This window comes from Ochotona princeps, chromosome 30 (genome assembly GCF_030435755.1).
Source record: "Ochotona princeps isolate mOchPri1 chromosome 30, mOchPri1.hap1, whole genome shotgun sequence".
Lineage (NCBI taxonomy): Eukaryota > Metazoa > Chordata > Mammalia > Lagomorpha > Ochotonidae > Ochotona > Ochotona princeps.
Window position 1 is genome coordinate 4,739,512 of NC_080861.1, and position 21,896 is coordinate 4,761,407.

Genomic DNA, 21,896 nt, shown 5'->3' on the forward strand with positions numbered 1-21,896 from the left:
TACTAATAAAAAAGTACTGCTGGGGCTGGTATGGTGGCTTCATAGCTTCAGCCGCCACCTGGCACAATCATCTTTTCCAGTCCTGGATGCTCTACTTCCAATCCAGCTTCCTGCTCATTAACATGTTTGGGAGAGCAGCGCAAGATGGCTCAACCCCTCGGGTCCCTGAATCCACACAGGAGAGCCAGAAGCAGCTCCACACTCCTGGCTCCAGACTGGCCCAGCTCCAGCCCCTGAGGCCATTTAGGGAGTGAACCAGTGAATGGAAGATCTCTCTGTGTCTCCTATCTGTAAAATCTGCATTTCAAATAAAAATAAACCTTTAACTACCTCTGCCCTCAAAAATCATTGCAATACTCTAAAATATTTTGTCCAATTTTACATGTTGTACAACACAGCAGCAAACTAAAAAATGAAAACAGTTTCTCCTAATACAAAAACCTCCACTTGCTTCTTTGGGAAACAGGTGGAGGGTTGGGGGTTAGCTATTAAGATAAGGCTCAATCGATAGAAATGAAAACATCTTTCTCAAATCAGCACCTGACCTTAAAGACTGCACAACGACAAACACGACAGAAGTGTGAGTTCACAAACTGTATCCTTCACAAGCAACTTGAGAGTCACACAAAAGAATCTTTACATAATTCTGCAGTAAAACCAGAGAATTGGTTTTATTTGAATGTCATTTTTTTAAAGATTCGTTTTACTTCCCCAAAAGCTGAGGTCAGCCTGTCAGCAGCCTGGAATTCCAGCCCGTCTCCCACAGGGACGCTGGGGCTCACACCTGACTCATCTTCTGCCTCTTCTCCAGCACATCAGCCGGAAGCCTGGACAGCTGGGACCGGAACTGGCATGCAGATATTGCATCCTGTCATCTCAGGTGGCAGCTCAGGCCACTGTAATAAAACAGACCCTTGCTTATATATTTTTAAAAAATTTATTTTTAATGGAAAGGCAGATTTACAGGAGATACAGAAAGATCATCCATCCTCTGGTTCACTCCCCAGCTGGCCGGAATGACCAGAGCTGCACCAATCCTTAGCCAGGAGCCAGGAGCTTCTCAGGGTCTCCCATAGGGGTGCAGGGTCCCAAGGCTTTGGATCGTCCCCAACGGCTTTCCCAGGCCAAAGGCAGCAAGCTGAAAGCAAAGTGGAGTAGCTGGGATATGAACTGGTGCGCCTATGGGAATCCCAGAGTAAGCAAAGCAAGGACTTCAGCCACTAAGCTACCGTGCCGGGCCCAATCCTTGCTTATCTTATTCTGAACAAAAGCATGAATGTTAGAAGCAGGCATTGTGGCACACTCCCAGGCCCTTCTGACACCTGCACTGCATATGTAACTGGGCTCATTTCCCTGTTAATGCACTGAGAAGCAGGAGGTGGCGGCTCAAGCGTTTGGATTCATCTTTTTCTAGCTTTCCTTGAAGAGGCTGAGTAAGTTACAGCAGAAACAATAGTCAACACCACAGACATCTCAACTAAACAGCTTAAACAATTCTGAAAGAAAAATTAAAGTGGCACAAACTTCCTGCCCAGTCAATGGGAAGACGGTTGTGTCCAGACGAGCTAAAGGACAGAGCTTTTGATGACAATTTTAAACAAGTGTCATCAAGATCTTGAAGCATTTCTTCCGGGAACTTTCAAGCAGATAAAACATGGCTTAACACTAAAGACAAAACCCAATCAAAATAATGGGTTCCTACAGATGAAAAGAGTTGGTCAAAGCAAGAGTTGGGGGTGAGTTTGGCCTAGAGTTGGGGGTGAGTTTGGCCTAGAGTTGGGGGTGAGTTTGGCCTAGTGTTAGGAATTTGCTTGGAGGGGCAGGTGTCACAGTTGGCGCCTGTGACGCAATCCACAGGGACACAGCTCCTCTTCTGTCCAGCTCCCTGCTAAGACACCTAAGAAGCAGCAGAAGATGGCTCCGGTGCCTGAACCCCTGAACCAGCACAGAAAACCCAGAAAGCACTCCTGGCTGTGAAAAAGCAAGCCGAGAGACAAGCTGGTTCTCAGCGTGAAAACTGCAGAGTGTAGTAAATGAGCCAGTGTGCTTCGGGAGGGAGTGCAGGTGCACAGACCAACAGGATGTGACGCAGAGTCCAGGCACACACGCTCGCACAACTGTCTGCTCGCTTCTTGATGAGGGTTTCCAAACAATTCAACAGGGAAAGAAAAGCCTTTTTCCAGAAATAATGATGGGATGACCACATAACCCCACACTAAGGAATGACACTGCATCCCTACTTGACCTAACATTATAAAACAAACAAACTTACTCAAAACTAATGTTCTAAAATCTTCGAAAGAAAACTTAAAAGTACATAAATCTTTATGACCCTGGATTCTTAGACCTGGCACCAAAAGCACAGCAATAATAATAAATAAGGCATTTTTAAAACAGTGGTTTTCATTGGAATCTGAAATTTTGTGCCTCAGAGAATATCGTCACAAAAAGTAAGAGACGACCCACAACAGTGTAAAAAATATCTACAAACCATGTATTTGATGATGGACTTATTTCCAACATAAAGAAACTTTACAATTCAATAAAAAGACAAATAACTCAATTTAAAAATAGGTAAGAGATCTAAACAGACATTTCATTAAATAGACAAATGGCCAACAAGCACGTGAAAAACTATTCCTCATTAGGAAAATGAAAGTCAAAACCACACAAAGATACCAATATGAAAATACCTTAAAAAAAAATATTGACACTAAGGTGCTTAAAACAAAGCAGCTTTGGCATTACCATAATTCAGACTGAAAACACAAAGGTCCAAGAGCTGCTGAAGCAACTGACAACACAGGACACAACCATACAACACACCAGCATCTGCTACATACACTACAAGGATATACTATGAACACGCTACGGTAAGTGAAAAGTCCACCAGAGACGGCCTTTTCTGGCACTGTATCCATGTACAACATTCCAAACAGCCAAATCCTAACATCACAGATTAGTGCCTGTCAGACACCAGGAAGAATAGTCTACCTAGAAAATATTTCCAGGAGGGATACTGAATGTGTTCCAAAAATGGTACCGTTTGCTCACACTCCTATGACTATACGAAAAAAGGCATTATTTTGTGTACCTCAAAGGGTGAATTTTAGGATATATAAAATCATATCAAAATGTATCTTAGCATATATTTTAATACATTTTAATATACCACAAAGCTACAATGAAAACAAAAAAGGTTTTTGGTATAAATGCAAGCAAAGAACTATGCTAAGAGCACAGAAACAATGTAGCTCCAAACTTTTTTAAAAAGGAAGAAAAAAGAATTCTTAGTCACTATTAAAACATTTGCAGAGCATCCCACTTGCTGACAAGTTCACTAAACAAAAAGTACTACAGGAGTTTGTTCTTTAGAATTGGTCACGAGGCTGTAACTACAGTACATTATGATGAGCAGAGCAATCTACCACTGGAGGGAGAAAATAAAATCGTTTTAAACATCCGGTTGTCTTTAAGACTGATTCAAAGGACAGTATACATGCCAATTTTCCCTCTAACCTTTGCTCAGTGAAACTAAGGGGAAAAAATTAGACACAAATATTTTACAAGGAGAATAAGCAAATTTAGAAATTCGCACAATGAGGTGCTGAAAGAAAACAATCAAATGCTTCAAAATTATAGACAGTTCATTAATGTAACCAGAAATACCACAGAGCACAAATGCTGTGACATCCTTGAAGTTATCATGCTCTGCACCGGCTAGAGAATGAAGAATCTGGCTCACTGAGACCATATGGCCATCTGTTCGTCCAAGTGTACCATACTCATTTTACTCAGTGCGCTAGACCTTTTTGTAATGGTCAACAGGTGCCAGTGACTGAATATTCAATGTAGCCAAGACATTAATTTTGTCATATTTGCATAATCATCACAATCATCCCTCTTACAAAGAGGGAAACAGAAGCATTCACACCGTGATCTGCTAGGGAAGCTGCCTGGAAACAGAAAAAAACTACTTCATCCCATACCAAGCGAAATAAAAAAGAAACAATCCAATTTTTAAATGTCTCTACAAACCTAAAAAAGTGACAAACTTCACCAAAACTGATGACACATTCTCTCTGACAAATGGATAGGAAATATGTCCACCACACAAACTAGATTATGTAAGAAAATTTAACACTATCATTACTGCATAACCTTCATACTGGTAGCATCCAAGACAACCGGGTAACTGGCTAACTTTCCTTTTAACTGTTACTTAATCTCTTACCAAACTCCTTCACAAGGCAGATACAGAAACCCAGAAATGTCAAAAGAAAAAAAGAACAATGGTTTATTCTAAATGTAGCACTTGTACTTAACATTCACAAGCTGCAGACAAGAAGGGGGAACAGCACCAGTGAGCTCTTCTGCATTAGTCAAGCTGTGGCAACAGAGCAAACCTTCACGGAAGCACAGAGGGATAAAACCAACAGGAATACTTACTTTCCCCTCCATGAATGTTTTGTTGTGTAGAAGCATGCCAAATCCCTATTTTCCCTAATTATGTTCATTGTGTGCTGAAACCTGAAAATGAGAAGAAAAAATGCATATATTTAGTACAATGTTACATCTCCCTAGTATAGTGTCACATATCCTAAATTTCTCACAGTCAAGCTATGATCTCTCACATTTTCCTGGTATGCCATGCATCCTGTACAGACCACAACGTTTAGATTTATTTATCTGATAGGCAGAGTTGCAGCGAGGAGAGAGACACTGTGTGGGTGAGGCGCGTGGAAGTGGAGACAGAGATACCCCTCCATGCACTGGCTCACTCCCAAGCGGCTGGCAGGGGACCAAGCACTTTGGGGTCTCCTATGGCTTTTCCCAGCCCAACAGCAGGAGCTGGAGAGGAGGTAAAGCAACCGGGACTCAAGTCAGCGCTTTTAGGAGAGTGCCCAAGCTCCACAGGCAGAGGCATAAGCCACTGGGCCATAATGTTGGCCCTACAATTGTTTCCACATTTTGTTTCACAAGTTTTAAAGACTGTAGTTTCTAAGGAACAGCCTGCTCAGCTTTCTGCCATCGCTTTAGCTCCATACTGTGACTGTCTGCCCAACTGTCTCCCCTCAATGGATTGAATTTCTTGAGGACAAGAACTGTTCTAGACACATCCTCTATATTTAATAAAATTAAAAATATCTTTAAGATTCATATTGTAAATCAATGCCTTGGCACATCATGGAAACCTAAAAAATATTTGCCAAGTTTCAAATCAATTCCAAGAAGTTTTTTTTGAAACCATTTTGCTGTCACTCTAACTCTAAAGTGCAACAACTATAAATAACCCCTGTGTGGCGGCCCCACGTGAAGCTCCTGGCTCCTGGATGGGCTGGGCCCAGGCTTGGCCCTTGCCGCCAGCAGGGGAGTGAACCAGCAGGTGAAGATCCTCTCTGTATCACATCCTCTCTCTGCAACTCTAATAAGTAAATCTTTTTAAAAGTATCAGAAATAATTCTCAAAAAAAAATCATGTAGGATACATACAAATGCCAATAATTCAAATAAAATGGGTAAAATTATGGTTCACTTACGGTGCTAAATACACTTTTAATACTAGGAATTTCCCAAATCAACAAATATTCTTTTCACAATTAGAATAAAGCTGCATTCATTCAAAAACATTTTTTGCAACACTTTTTTCAGACATGATTCACATATCATAGGGCAAGTGTCGCAGCAGGATAAATATCACTTGCACACAGTCTGTCCTGGCTGCTTGATTCTGACCCAGCCCCGGCCTGGGAAGGCTCCTTGAGCCTGCGCCACCATGCAGAAACCCAGGATGCAGTCTGGGCTGTCCCAGGCATTTGGGGAAGAACCAATTAATGGAAGCTCTCTCTCTCCCTGTCACTCTGCCTTTCAAATAAATAAATAAACAAATCTAAAAAATAAAAATGATACAATTCGTTGAGGCTTTCCTCTTAGGCTACAGCCATCCTGGGCTCTCAGTATATTCAGAGCACTGCAAACATCACGACCATTTTTAGATCGACCTCAACACCCCAGTCTGAAACCCTCTTGGCAGTCTCTCCTCTACTCCGTCACCTCTGACTCCCAGCGTGCACCTCACAAGCACTAATCCAACTCTGCCACTGCGGAAGCCAGCACTGTGCCAGCCACAGTGCCAAACGACACTCCACACTCTGTTTAACCATTCATCAAATGATGGACATTTGTGCTGTTTCTAATTTTTCACTATTGTTAATACTGCTATGAGCATGCACATACAAGTTTTTGTGTGGAGATATTTATTTGGCTGTACACCTCAGTGCTACAGATATTTTAAGGAAACGATTTTGAACAAGTTTTTGTGTGGAGATATTTATTTGGCTGTACACCTCAGTGCTACAGATATTTTAAGGAAACGATTTTGAAGTCGTCTTTGGCATTCCTCCTATTTCTGTCCCATCGGTGAGCCCTTGTCCTTCCTACAGAAGCCTCCTCCTCCATGCATTTGCCAGCGCACACTGTCACCTCCTTCAGAGGCCATGCCAAGGCTACCTTCACAGCGACACCTCCCCTAACTCTCACGTTTTCAGCCTCCCTCCTTTCCCTGCAGCCCTATTTCCCTTTACTACCGCTTCTGTTCCAGTAACATCTTTCATATTCCACACAGCTTATGTAATCCCAGCAAATCCAGGTTGTATGCTTAACTCTTTCCATGTATCTCAAGAACCTAAGAGAGTTCCTCACAGAAAGCACTATTGACATGAACAAATGAAACGCAGGGATCCTATTCGCAATTCCGATGTCTACCTCAAACTTGATTCTCTAACATGTACTTCAAGAGAATTCTGTCAACCTATTTTGAACAGCATAACTAATTTATGCTCTAAGGTACAGAAAGAGAACCACAAACAACACCAAATTTAGAGAAATCCATGCTACCTGGGCTCCTGTCACCCATGCAGGAGTTACAGAGGGAGTTCCGGCTCCTGACATTGACCAGGCCCAAGCCCAATCTTTGCTCTTTGCATCCATTTGGGGAGTGAACCACCAAACCAAAGAGTAATGTCAAATTCATAAATATCAGCAAAGAGCACTAACAATCAAGGCACGTAGGGCTGGTGCGGTAGCCTAGTAGCTCAAGTCTTCACCTTGCATGCACTGGGATCCCAAGTGAGTACTGATTCGTATCCCAGCTGCTCGACTTCCCATCCAGCTCCCTGCCTGTGGCCTTGGGAAATAAGTCAAAGACAGCCCAAAGCCTTGGGGCCCTGCATCCACGTGGGAGACCTGGAAGAAGCTTCTGGCTCTTGGCTTCAGATCAGCTCAGTTCCAGCCTTTCCAATCACTTGTGGAGTGAACCAGCAGACGGAAGATCTTTCTCTCCGTCTTTCTCTCTATAAATCTGACTTTCAAATAAAAATAAATAAATCTTAAAAACACCAATCCAGGCATGTGTTAGGATTGCTGTGTCCCACACTGGAGTGCCTGCATTCGAGTTCTTGGTCGGCTTCCCACTCCTGCAGACCCCAGGAGGCAGTAGGGGACATCTCAAGCCCTCGGTTCCCATCACACCCGGGGAGGCCTGCACTGAGTGCCCTTGGCTATCACGGCCATCTGAGAAGCTACCCAGTGCATGGGAACACATGCACAAACACTGAGCACATTAGAGCAATCATTCACATTTACATGTTGCAAGAATGATTTATCCAACTGAAAAAAACAAGGGCATCCTTCAAAGGCATCATCAGCACCAGTCACTCTGCCGGGTGTTCCAAGGTTACTCAGGTCGCCAAGAACTAGCCTCAGTCACCATTTCTATTTCATCTGCTGCATTCCTGCACTGTCCCATTTCAGTTTCAAACCAATTTCACTATTCATGACGATGGAAACCAAGCTGACATGTTCTCTGTAGCTAGACTGTAGTGAAAGTACCTCCAGGTTTTTCTGGTCTTCCTGTGCTTCCATTCTGCATCCTGGACCTGCGTTACCGCCACGGCTTTCCTGCCGATTCACTTGTTCTTTGGTATAGAACAGCAGCAACGAATAAAGTCAAATTCAGGACAGTGCAGGCATTTTGGCTAGATCCACTTTTTTCAATGAATTCCCCGAGGCATGCTTTCGAGTAACCCAACGTTCCTGCATTCTCTAATTTATTGCCAGGGGAAATGCTGGCGATGCATTAAGATCATTTACAGACAATGAAAGAATGACTTTTTGAAATATACACAGTTTTGACACAAATTCATCAGATTTGCGGTCTGCTGAGCAGAAGCCTCCATCAGAACAAGGCAGGGTCAACAGGCTGTCACAGCGCCCACGATGCCAGCCAGGCTGCAAGCTAAGGACCTGATACTCAATGCAAAATGAAGTCCATATGCATGCCCTGTGTGAAGCAAAAACCCAAACAACACACTCATTTAACCAGGGATGAATGAGCACACTCAAAAAAACAATACAATAGAGGGTGAAGGGTGCGTGGTTAAACAAGCCTATCTGCCTATTTAAAATGTCTACTGTGTGTGACCACCTGGAAGGAATTCCCACACCAATACAACAACTTGCAGACAGCAGGTCATATTCAAGGTACACTGCTTTTCTCCAGCACTGAAATCATGGAGTTTATCTTGAAATGAATTAATAAACAAGATGGTTCAATGGTTGGACAAGCTGCACAGACATGTGAAAAAAACAGTGCAATAAAATGTGGATGTGAAAATAACGGAGTGAGTATGTGGGTAGCAAAATTCTTCCAATCTGGCTGTGGAAGTTTTTATATAATAATGGTGGAAACATTTTAGTTTCCCTTTCTTTTCTGACCAAAATACTCTACAGTGAAACTGAGGTTTTACCTGGTACATTACAAAACCAAACTTGCATGTATCTATTAACCATTTGAATTTCATCTTCTGAAAAATATTAACTCATGTCCTTTGCCCATTTCTATTTTTTTCCTGGCAAAGCAGTCGAGGACGGTGCAAAGCCTTGGGACCCTGCACCTGCGTAGGAGACCTGGAGGAGGTTCCTGGCTCCTGGCTTCAGATCGGCTCAGCACCAGCTATTACAGTCACTTGGGGAGTGAATCATCGGACGGAAGATCTTCCTCTCTGTCTCTCCTCCTCTCTGTATATTTGACTTTCCAAATAAATAAATAAATCTTTTAAAAAAAACATTTCATTGTGCTCATGATGGCATTCAAACTGAGCAAATTACATCTTTAGGTCAGTTTCAAATAAAGGTACAAATTATAAATGGTTAACAGAACATTAATTTTTACCAAGATGAAAAACCCATTACTAGACAGTCTTAGAATGTGTTGTGTATGAAGGAAACTATCAAATGGACTTTAACCTGGAGGGTTTTTTAAATTATTATTTTAGGTTTAAAACATGACTCAAGCCTTGGTAAAAGCACGTCCCACATACAAATGAACAAGTCAGTGTGTGAACTGCGAACCACACCTACAGCAATCTTGAAACACTCAGAAAGAGATCATAGCTACAGAACGCATGCCATCCTGGGCTCCTCAACTTGTCAAAGAAGCCAATTCCTACAGAAAGAAATGTTGTTACCCAACAAGAAAGTCGGCAGTATTATTAAAGTTCCACTGGCAATTGTATCTCCAAGCAATTGCCTGTAAGTTCTAACACTGTACTGTCACCTCTCTAGTTACCACTGAAGATTCACTCATTTGAAAGCCAGGGTAACGGCCCCAAGGCGGTGGTGGGAAAACAGGAACTCTTCCATCCGCTGATCCACTCCAGCAGACGGCCACGACAGCCAGCTGGACCAGGCCAACACCAGGAGCTCCATGCGGGTCCCTCATACGGGCAACAGGAACTCGGGTACTCAGCCACCACCTCCCGCCTCCCATCCACATTAGAGGGAGCTGGACCTGGAAGCGAACAGCCAGAACTTGAACCCACATTTCAACAGGAGATGTGGGCATCCTGATGATGCCTTAACTTTAAACGCCCCACTATCCTAAGGTAGGTGAAACAACCGAGGGTGCTCGCATCCTTAAAATCTTCTGATTCCTTTCCAGTTAAAATCTGTCCAGAGGCACACTCATGAAATAAACATGCAACAGAAATGTTGGAAGCAATGCTTCAGTTTAAAGAAATACTTTGTCTTACTAGAAGGTGGTGAGAAAAAAAAACACACACACACCAATGTTGCTATTTTCATTGGCTCTTCCTGTCTTCCTAAGAGAACTTTAATAAACAAAGCTAAACGGGGAGGACTCAGGTTTGCACTTGACATGATATTTAATCAAACCAGAAGGCCGAAACTCAGGGTTCAGACAAGAAACACCAGTCGGCAGGCAAAGGAAGAACCTGTAGCAGGTGGCACACAGCCTCCTGTAGGAAACAACACAGGGTGATACTCTGCTTCTAGGAAACACAAACCCACAGGTTGAGGTGTCGTTTACAAATATATAATAGAAAAACACAAGTGCCCTTGAACAAAATCCTATCTAATGTTTTATGTGGCCTTCCCTACTCCCACCCCTTTACTGAAATAGGCCCTTCTGGGTGCATTGCTAGTATCTGCCATTACATCTTTAAAAATTAAAAAGTGGTGGGCACATATGCTGTTTGGAGTGTGAGAGAAGTTTCTACAAAAAGGGCCGGAGCACCACTCCTCACTGGGGAAGATACGCATGCACGCCCTTAATCCAGGACACCTCTTCTCTGGGAACACACTTTCCCCTCTGGGCCCAGCTAGAGGACACCCTGTGATCTTGGGTGGGTCCAAGGCCAGGTCCTTCTGCCCCCGAGTGCCAATGGGTGGCAGGTGGTCAGCAGTGACCTCCTCCATTCAACAGTGTAAACAGCAATGGAGGCCTATCTATTTATACACATTCCATCTGAGGAGCCAGTTCTTACTTCTGACAAAACAGATACACGCTTGTTTAAAAACAAATTTAAAAAGAGGCATTTTTTCCACAAAAGATGTCTTGTGACTCTTCCTTTACTAAATCTTCAAACTGTCTTGAAACAGTCAACAGTTATTCAAGAATGTGCTCATTTAGGCAAATTTTAAAAAATCACTGGCTATTTACATATTCAGTTCGTACATCCTTAAAACTTTCTAAATCTAATTTATATTTCATTTTATCTTTCAAGCCTAACTTGACCTAAGAAGAACAAAGTGTACTAGTTCCATTAACTCTTCCAAGTTAAACAGGCAATTAACAATCCATCTCTACAATCGTAAAAAGGCCTAAACAGGCAAACAGATTTTTAAAAAAAGATTTTTATTGGAAAGGCAGATTTACAGGATGAAAGATCTTCCATCTACTGTTTCACTCCCCAAGTAGCCGCAATGGTCAGAGCTGCGCCAATCCAAAGCCAGGAGCCTGGAGCCTCTTCCGGTTCTCCCCCAGGGGAGCAGGGTCCCAAGGCTCTGTGCCATCCTCTGCTTTCCCAGGCCACAAGCAGGGAGCTGGATGGGAAGTGGAGCAGCTGGGACACAAACCGGCACCCATATGGGATCCCAGTGTGTGCAAGGCAAGGACGTAGCCACTGAGCCATGCTACCAGGACTGCAAAACACATTTTGAGCAGCCTTGTTGCAGCTTGGTGTTGCTTCCACTACTATTACAGGAAATGGGACTTAACTCCTATAATGAGGGCTTAACCTCCTATAGCTCTAACACAACTTGAAGCAAGTTTTACAGTTGAAGTATCCTAACAGTTCTCTCTCCACTAACAAAGGACAGAAAGTTCAAAAGCTACAGTTTCCCTTTTATATAGCACAAACACAAAATAGCAGCAGCACAGGTTTCAAGTTTACTTCTGTGAACCATCCCTGTTATTTTTAACTGTCCCACAGTGCTATACAATTCATGCAACACTGTCCAACCTTAAAAAACGGAAAATTCCAACACCAGAGCGGAGGAGCACCCTTAAGGGAGTGGGTTTGAGGCCCCACTGCTCCGTCTCCCACGCAGTTCCTGCTCACATGCCTGGGAAGGCAGTGGAAGTGGACCCTCCGCTGGGGTCCTGTCTCCACCTGCAGCTCCAGACAGCTCCAGACTCGTAGCTTTGGCAACTGCAGACATTTAAAGGGTGAACTAACAGGCCACTCTCTTCCGCGCCCTCTAACTCTGCCTTTCAGATAAATAAATTATACTCAGTATCTTGACTAGAAGTCAGAGGGAAAGAAACACCACAGCACCAGATGAGTGAGGAATACAATCTGGATGTACAAGATACAATGTACAAGAGTTTAAATTTCAGCAGTTAACATACAATTTAACTAGCACACAAAGCCCACTCATTCATAACCTCATCAATCCTGCCACTGCCCTCTGGCAACCACAGGTGATACAACCTAAGCATTAAAACAATTAGGCTGCTTTGGCGGTTTGCTTTCTGCTCATCCAAAATTCAACTCTTACTGCAACAGCAAAGCGGACCAGCAGGTGCACACCACTAAGGGAGCAATGATTAAACAGCTATTGTTTACCAAGGCCACAACTGTGAGATCCCACCACTGTTTCAACCTCATTGTTTTAGAAAAGTCAACCATGCAGGCTGCTGAGCACAGTCAAGAACATCTGGAAAGAATTACTATACACGTTTTATCTTTATTGACTGAAAATGCACCTTTGCACAGGTAACTATATCTTAAGTTAGCAAAGATTCGAACCATGCCTGCTTAAGCTACTAGCTACGCGGACACTCCCTGTCTCAGGTGTTCTCATTAGGAGTCACACCGGGTGCAGCCGTTTGGCCCCGTGCTGCAGAAGCGGGTAGGGGGTGGGGCTCAGATCCTGCAGGTCAATGCTCAGAATAAGGCACACCCTGAGAGAGGCGCACAATGCTTCCACCAGCTGACCGCTGCTGCCCTCATGAGACACCTGGACTAATTCTCACCTTTCAGCTCTGGGCTCTCCGCACAGGATGTGGGGGCATTTGAGGACTGAATTATTCGATGAGAGATTCCTGTCTCTAGTTCTGTCTCTCGAATCAAGTTTTCAAAGAAGCATTCCAAATAATAAGAGGTGGTAACTGGAAAGTGCTGAACACACTGAACATTACCGAAGCAGAGAAACGCATTAAAAAACACTGATTAAACTTTTGAACAAAGCAGATGGCCAGAGGTCAGCATCCCAGCTGAGGTGCTCTGGGAGGACCGCCAGCAACAAGGGAATGGTGCTAGACAGCCCTAAACGTACAAGACCATTCTTCTTGGGCTGAAGAGTCCAGCAGTCATTCACATAGCTAGAAGCCTCGTCACGGGGCCAGCACTGGGGGCACAGCAGACAAAGGCCTTGCCTGCAATGCCCACACCCTATACGGGCACTGGTTCATGTCCTGGCTGCTCCACCTTCAATCCAAATCCCTGCAAATGATCTAGGAAAAGCACTAGAAGATAGCTTAAGTCCTTGGGCCCCTGTCACCCACATGGAGACTTGGAAGAAGCTCCTGGACTCAACCCGGACCAGCCCTGACTACTGTGGCTATTTGAAGAGTGAATCAGTGAATTGAAGCTCTCTCCCGCTCTAACTTTCAAATAAATTAATGCAAAAACAACACTTTACTTCCCATAATCTCAGAGTTTAATTCTATTTCAAATATGAAACACAAAGTATAAAGTACATTTTGCGGGGCTCAATGTATAGATTTTCCAGAAGTGCAACTAACATGCAACTTGAAAGAGTATCCTCGATTTATCTTATTCATGTCAGAAAACAACGCAAATGATAGTGCCACTCGTGGTATGCGCAGGCCTGACAACTTCCCTGTGTACTCTGGCATTATACTCAAGTTACACGTTTTGTGAAACAATCAGTTCTGCTGTAATGCTTTGTTCTTAGGTGAATTCATCCCATCAGGATTGATACAATACTGAACAATTGGAGCATGAAGGAAATTTCATATTTGTTTATGCATGATTTCATCTCCAGCGAACAGCACGCCGACGTACTGGGCTACGCAGGAATGTGGCATCCCATAAAACAGCCACATGCACGCACTTCAGGAAGTTGGGCACGCACGCACTGCCACAACTTCCATCAGAGCTCACCTAGTCCTCCTGTCTCTCCACGAGAACTGACATGCTGTCACTCCTTCCAGTGTCCCACAAGCAAACTCTTCCAGGATTAAAGTATTTAAACATTTAACATGAACAAAGCAGTGCTGCCGTTTTTGGTTCCCACTTTTCTAAATCTGTCAGACATATCTTTTGAATTCTCTGAATTTCTCCTGAAAGTCCTAGTTTTTAGCTTTTCCGTTGTGCATAGCACAGCAGTTTCTAGAAATGTGCATGCATATTACGGCAGCCTCAGCTGTCTTTTGTCATAAGTTCCTTTAAATTCTATATGAAAGCTGAATACGGTTTTTGAAAAACCTAGTGTATAAAATGACCATACATTGATAACAATTTTTCTTTTCTTATGCCCTTTTATGTCGTATCTAAGAACCAGAGGTCAGATTTCCTAATAATAATTTTATAGCTATATTCTTTATTTATTTTTACCCTAGTGACTACACCCTATTTAAAAATCACTGCTGTGTGTAAAGACTTAAACAGTATATTCTCAATACTCGCCTCACACTTAATGCCTTACTTTACATGATACACAATCTACCGCCACCCCCCCCATTCTTTTGGAATGAGTTTTGTTTTCATTTCCAGCGTTCTTCATTTCTTTGCAAAGCAGATCTGGCAACAAGCTTAGCTTTTGTTTTAGTGCATCTTTCACTTTCATTCTTTGCAAGACTTTTACTGTGTATACATTTCTGGTTTGTCAGTTTCTCCCTCAACGATCTGAAAGCTGTCACCTGGGTTCTCCGACACTGCTTCCCTCTGAGACACTGCTCTCCAGCTACCTTCAAAGTGCTCGCTCCGCTCACCGTTCACATCAGTCCACGAGGGGTGCTGTCATGCATTTATCCTGCCTGATGTTCTTTTTTTTTTAATCTTTTTAAAGATTTATTCATTTTTTTTTATTATTACAGCCAGATATACAGAGAGGAGGAGAGACAGAGAGGAAGATCTTCCATCCGATGATTCACTCCCCAAGTGAGCCGCAACGGGCCGCACCGATCCGAAGCCGGGAACCTGGAACCTCTTCCGGGTCTCCCACATGGGTGCAGGGTCCCAATGCATTGGGCCATCCTCGACTGCTTTCCCAGGCCACAAGCAGAGAGCTGGATGGGAAGTGGAGCTGCCGGGACTAGAACCGGCGCCCATATGGGATCCTGGGGCTTTCAAGGCGAGGACTTTAGCCGCTAGGCCACGCCGCCGGGCCCCTGATGTTCTTTTAAAATTGACAAGTAATTCTCTAGAAGACTCTAATATTTCCACACTTCTTCTGCTCTGTTCTTTCTGGGATTCTAGTTATGCATGTATTAACACAGCTGATACGGTCATCAGGCTTTCCGTGTTGCAGCTGGGTAATTTCTGACATACCCACAAGTTTACTGATAGTTTTTCTCAGTTGTGTCAAATCTACTGATGCACTCTGCATCTGTTTTTCATTTCTAACATTTTCTTTTTTGTTGAAATTATTCACCGGGTCTTCCTACTGCCATCCTCCTGCTCCAAGCAACTCCATGCTATGGTCCTTTCCTTCTGAAGCTGCCCTTCCCGAGGGAGTTTCCGTCTGGTCCTTCCACGGACATTCCATCACTGAGCCTGGACACGCTCAACAGGACAATGGCAACATGAATAATTCTTATGACTGCACATGGACATACATCTTTGTGAGGGTTTTGGTGCAGGGATTGTGCAAGTCTAGCGAGGGATTGGGCAGGCATTATGATGTTGCTATTGTTACTGTCAGTGTACCAGTCTTGCCAGATCTTAATACTAGCCCAGTGTGGTAGCCTAGTGGCTAAAAGTCCTTGCCTTGAACACGCTGGGATGCCATATGGGTGCTGGTTCTAATACAGGTGGCCCTGCTTCCCATCCAGCTCCCTGCCTGTGGCCTGGGAAAGCAGTCGATCATGGCCCAAAGCCTTGGGACCCTGCACCTGCGTGGGAGACCCGGAGGAGGCTCCCGCTTCTGGCTTCGGATCAGTCTAGCTCCGCCTGTTATGGCCACTTGGGGAGTGAACCATCAACGGAAGATCTTCCTCTCTGTCTCTCCTCCTCTCTCTTTATGACTTTGCAATAAAAATAAATCTTAAAAAAAAAAAAAAAAGCTTTTTCCATGGCAGGGGATGATTTACCAGATAACTACTTAATTATTTGAGCAGTACCTTCTTGCATAATAGCATGCCTTTGTTAGTATTCTGACATTGTATGTTATTCAAAGTTTCTTAGCTTGCTTGCAAGGGGTGGGGCTTGCACTCTATTGTTCCTACCTGGGTTCAGGCTAACTCACTGCTCTCAGGAGTATGAACACCTTGGTCCCCAGGCTCCTCTGGCTGCAGGATTAGACTTGGGGTCCCTCCCTGACGGCCGAAACTATTCTTGTCTTCCCCAGGTCAATGAACGTCCATCGACCACGCCAGCGGAGGTGCCCTTCTGACGAGACTAACACTTACGTTCTAAAAGCAGAAAAAGAGCTTCTTCACTCTCCTCCAAGTCACGCTGCCCTTCCTCTCCTCCAGGTCTACAGAACAGACCCTCCACAAAGCTCCTTCCAATCCTTTAGGAAAACTCCCAGTGTGGCTACAGGATGAAGGGCACCCACACAGGGCAGGCGCCTTGCATCAGCTCGGCAGTTCTGGCTGGACACGTCTTCCCAGGGGCCAGCCGTCCAACAATCTGGGAATGCTCCCTGTCCGTGAGCCTCGTCTTCCCTCAAATCCTGGGCCAGGAGCTGACTCTGCAAGCTCAGCTCTTCGACAGGCTTCCAAAAAGTCAGAAATCTGAAGTCAGTTCTCTTTTCTTGTGAAGGGGAGGGCAAAGGTACTTTTTATGCCAGTATGCCAGGGCAAAGCCAGAGGTTGGTACCTTACTTTTAAACTGTTTCAAGATGGTAAGAGAGGCACTACAATTTATTTGGTATAAAAAGGAACTCTTCATTAGGTCTGACAAAGCTGAGAACCACAGATTCAAAGATCTCTCAAAACAACTCAGGTTTCACCACTGTTAAACGTCAGAGAACATTTAGTACAAAATCTACGACCAGCAATCCAGCGTGCACTCCAGTTTCACTGCGTAGCCTTGCCTTCCATCTGACTAACTGAAATGCCAGAGAGTATCCTTAAACAGAGAATAGAAGAACAGAAACCTCAAATTCACCTGTGTAAATGAAAATGATCCATGAACGGAACCGAAACAGTCAGAAGATACCGGTATTGAAACTGAGGATATCTATGGAGAACCAGGCTTTACTAACCAACCTTTTTATAAATAATGCCATTATTGTTCGTCCATCCGGACACCCTGCTTTCACTTGTGGGTAAACCTACATTCTTAGAACTCATGCTTTCTCTGATTCCATAACTTTTCCCCAACCCTGGCATCCCTAAGTTCATTAAACTTTTCCCTTGTTTGCTACAAAACTTAACACTGGAAGATGCTGTGACCAGAAGAAATCAGGTGCCCGTATTTTCCACCAAGAGGACCACAGCTTTGAGTCAGCTGACTCCTCTTTTCCTCCCTTCTTCCGTCCTACCTCCTGTTATAAAGAACATCACGTGGTACTTCCTGAACAAGGCCCGTGTGCCGGACTACACCATCCTGTCAGAGCACAGGCCAGACGGAGATGTAACCATGTAGGCAGTGCATGCTTCATTTCACATGTTAATGTCACCAAAGTTGTGTTACAGACCAAGTTAAATCAAAGAGCTTTTTAGAAATCAAAGAACTATGAAATTGAGTCTTTGCAGGATACAGATACCCCGTTCTTTCTCACAAGCAGTTCATGTGTCTGGCTTTTTTTAAATGGTCTTTAAAAAGCAAGTCCTCTTGACTAATCCTAAAGTCACACAGAACACAATCTGGCCACCCTGTCATTTCCCCACACTGCAGTCAGTGCCTTTAACAGAGGCAGGCCCTGAAGAATCATCCCAAAATATGCCCATTCTTCCAAGACACAAAAGCTCCAAGAGGCTTAAGGGAGCTCTACAGCACAAGGCCCTGCACAGAGGACCCCACAGGATCAGGTAGAGGCCCTGCTCCTTGGGGGGAGGCGAGACCCCGGCTGTGCCAGAGGGGAGATAACCGCTTCTCCCCACCCCTTAGGAACCATAAAAGAAACCAATCTCGAGACACTTTTCAAGGCAGGTACTCTAAGCTTAACGTCTCAAACCTGTGCTAAATAGCACTTCTCCCAGCGTCTAAGCACCACTTACTCATCAATACAGCTAAAGAAAAAAAGTGAAAAAAAAAAAAAAAAAAACTCCCTGGCAGGGGGTGGAAAGACAAAACCTTTGTTGAGGGGGGAAAAAAAAAACCTCCAGTGTTTGGAAAAGGGAGGCACTGTAAGACGCCGGGGCTGCTCCTCAATCCTGAACACAAGAAAACGAAACTAAGCAAAGTCCAAGCGGGACACTTGGACAGCACGGGATGCCGAGTGGCCGAAGCCCAGCGTTCCGCGGCGCTGGACGCTGAGGCCGAGAGGGCCAGCCAGGGCGGAGCCCGCAGGGAAGAGCGCTGGGGAAGGCAGGCTCAGGATGTGCTAGGGAGAGCGGAATCGAACCACAGAACTTAGCAAGCCGGGTGGACTGGACGGGGCCCTGCTCCCCCAAGCCAATGTCACTTAGGGTGGGGAGCGGGGGTTGGGGAGTCTGGCGGAACGGACCAGAACGGCAGCCGGGGCTGGGATGGGGTGGACCTGCCTCCCTCAGGAGCTGCAGCTACCAACCCGTGGAGCCCAGAGTCCCACAGAGTCCTGCACCGGGGTCGGCTTTACCTTCGCGGGAGGCTGGAGAGGCTCCGGCCCGAGCTCCTCCCGCCGCCGGCTCTGCGTGCAGTGCGATGAGGCGGCCCTGTGACCTGCTCCTCTCACCACTTCCCCTTCCCCGCCGGGGGCCCAGGGGCTCCGCGGCCGCGGGTTCTCGCCACCGCCGGGTGCGGCCTCCCCGCCCCTCCGCCTCCTCCCTCCGCCTCTCAGAGGCTCACACTGGAGGCAGCCATCTTGGCCGGGCTTGGCACGACCTCGCTCAACGCGCTTGCGCCGCCGCGGCCCGGGCCGTCACGAGGAGCGCTCAGCTGGTCCACTCTTCCGCCTTCCGCCCCGCCCCGTAGCCCGTGACCCCGCCCCAGCCTCCCCATCCCATTGGCTCCCTGTCCCGGAATGGCAGCGTTCCCCACGCCCACTGGGAGCCCCCGGCGGGAGCACATGCGCAGAAGGAGGAAGAGGCGGCCGTGGGCTTCGTGGTCCACGCCGCGCGGCCGGGCTGAGGAGGACACGCCCCCTCCTGCGCGCGGTGCGGAGGACACGCCCCTCGGCGCGCGGCCTGGCCCGGGCGTGGGGCCCGGATGTGCGGTCTGCTTCCCGGTCCGGAATCCCCGCTGTGGGGCGCGTGTCTGTTCGGAGCCGGCCTGGCTGGTTTGGACGCCGGTGGCTGTGCTTGCCGAGCAGGTGGTCTGGGAGGTGGCGCCTCCAGCCTGGCTGGTGTACGTGCTTGGAAGATGCCGCCGAGAGCTTCGGGATGCTCGGACACGGGCAGGAGCCCTCGCCCTGCACCTGCTGCGAGGCCCACCCCACAACCCATGCAGTTCGAGTCCAGCACCTATGCCCTCAGGGATGCCATCTCCCTAATCCTGTCGGGCTCCGAGTCCTGCAGGGGTGACGTGGTGCAAAAAAAAAAAGGGCGGTGCATATTGGGACTCCAGGATTCCGCCGGCTCAGGTGGACATGTGGGCAGTTATTTATATTGAACGAAGGCCAGTGTCCACTCCCAGACCTGCACGGTAGGGATAACTTTTAAAAGCGAGTGTTTAAAAATTAGGGTTTCAGCTGCAAGCTACAAACAACCGCAGTCCATGTGGAGCCAAGTGAACGTTAAAGGGGTTTAATTCTCAGCTGCTTGTGATCCTGAAATTGTGAGTTGGAGACTGGGAGGAGGGTGCCTCTTCAGCAGGAAGAAAAAGACAAAAGGCCGCAGTGACTGTCCTACTTCAGGGCAGAGAGAAAAGGGCTATTTGCCTTGACCTTTACCACATTTAGACTAGACTTTTGTACTGCAGCGATATGATTGGGTGTGGGCAGACCTGCAATACGGTGGGAAGGCAGAATAAAATGGGAGAGCTGGGTGAGGGGACCTGCTGGGTGCAGCCCATGGAAACACGCGTGGGGTTATGTGGCAAAGCCATGCAGCCATGCCAGAGGAAGAGGTGAGGCCGTGTGGACGGTGGGCCCCAAGAGAACGGGGGACTGGAGGGTTCAGCCACAGTGGTGTCACACAGCGGGGAGCATCAGCGCCCCTGAACCACCTCCACAATGTTTTCCACTGCTGCTCACAGCGTGCACATTCAAGTCTGTCTTTCTCTCTGTCTTCCTTTTTGAACCATTGCGCTTATGACATAGAGATTTTGTGACATAGCTCAACATATCTGCATATGCGTAACTTTCTACTTTTTTTCATTTTTAATCATGGCCTGATTACCCCCACCAACCCTACTGTAGGAACTATAATTTTATTGTAAATGTGAATTAAAGTATCTTTTCCGTTAGTAGGATGATATTCATATGTAGTTGTAGGAATCTGTCTAGTTCTGATCGCATTTTCAGAGCTGGATAAAATGGAAAAATACCTGTTTTATGCTTTGGCTATTTTAAACACTACTGAAGAGGCTGGTGTGATGTAGCAAGCTAATTCTCCACTTGCAAGTTCCGGCATCCCATGTGGGTGCCAGTGCACCCACGTGGGAAACCTGAAAGAAGCTCCTGGCTCCTGGACGCACATCAGCTCAGCTCCAGCTATCACGGCCATTTGAGGAGTATAACAGTGGATGGAAGATCTTTCTGTCTCTCTGCTCTTCGCACATCTGCCTTTCCAATAAACATAAATAAATCTTTTTTAAAATGTTAATTAATTAAGGGAAAGATCTGTAATTCCTTTACTAGGATTAACTCCAAATCCTGGTGCAATGGCCTAATGGCTAAATCCTTGCCTTGCATGTGCTGGGATCCCATGTAGGCATCCCAGTTCATGTCCTGGCTGTTCCACTTCGCTTACAGCTCCCTGCCTGTGGCCTGGGGAAGTAATTGAGAATGACCCAAAGCCTTGGGACCCTGCACGTCTGTGGGAGACCGGAAGAAGCTCCTGCCCTTTTGCAGTATTCGTTATTGAGAATTTTTCAGATCATGCTAGTTAGTTCAGACACTTGCAGTAATCACCAGATTTGAGATGAAATAGATCCTTGGTTTTCTCCATGCAGGATGTTGAAATGAGCAAGATTTCCAGTCTACTATGAAATTCAGATTTTTTTAGTCATCAGCACTTGAAGGAAATATGAGAGTTCTCCAGGAAAAAGTGAAAAGTAGACATTATTTTAGAATCTTATTTCCCACAGTTTTGTTGAAGCCTTGTCATATAATATGCTAAAAGGGTCATGGAGTGTTCCCTTTTCCGTAAGACCTGGGCTATTGATCCCTTCAGAGGCACCAAAAGGACCTCAGGGCTTGCGTGGAACACGTGGTTACCAAGCACCTGTTGAGTAGCCCCCTCACTCTGGATAGTAACAGTCTCCATCCTTTTTAGTTGCATTTCCCTTGTTGTGTATATTGTTAACAAAAGGGAGGCATTCAAATCTTCATTCTTCACAGCCATATCTAAATACTCTTGAAAATTCAAAAAATATGATTTTCTGTTTCTGACAGAGAACATAGAAAGTTCAACTGCTAAATTTGTATACGAACATTAAATTATTAATACAAGGCAAACATGTCACTCTGTCACAATATGATGTTTGGAACCATGAACATAAACTTGCAGTTCCTAGTATGCCAATGGCCCATTCATGTCTATATCAAAGTGAGTTAACTACAGCAGAAATCTCTATTATGTTGAACCTAAACATTTTT

The 21,896-nt window shown here is 45.5% G+C and overlaps 1 protein-coding gene across 1 annotated transcript in view; it reads right to left on the bottom strand.

Moving 5' to 3' along the window:
* The window catches only part of DNAJC13 (DnaJ heat shock protein family (Hsp40) member C13), a 94,405-nt gene extending 75,358 nt beyond the window's left edge, over positions 1-19,047 (bottom strand). The window contains exons 1-2 of the mRNA XM_058657274.1: positions 18,777-19,047; positions 4,450-4,530 (exon numbers count right to left, since the gene is read on the bottom strand). Coding sequence (XP_058513257.1) covers positions 4,450-4,517 — 68 coding nt within the window. The 5' untranslated portion in view covers positions 4,518-4,530; positions 18,777-19,047. The remainder of the gene's footprint in view (positions 1-4,449; positions 4,531-18,776) is intronic.
* Positions 19,048-21,896: the final 2,849 nt, after the last annotated feature.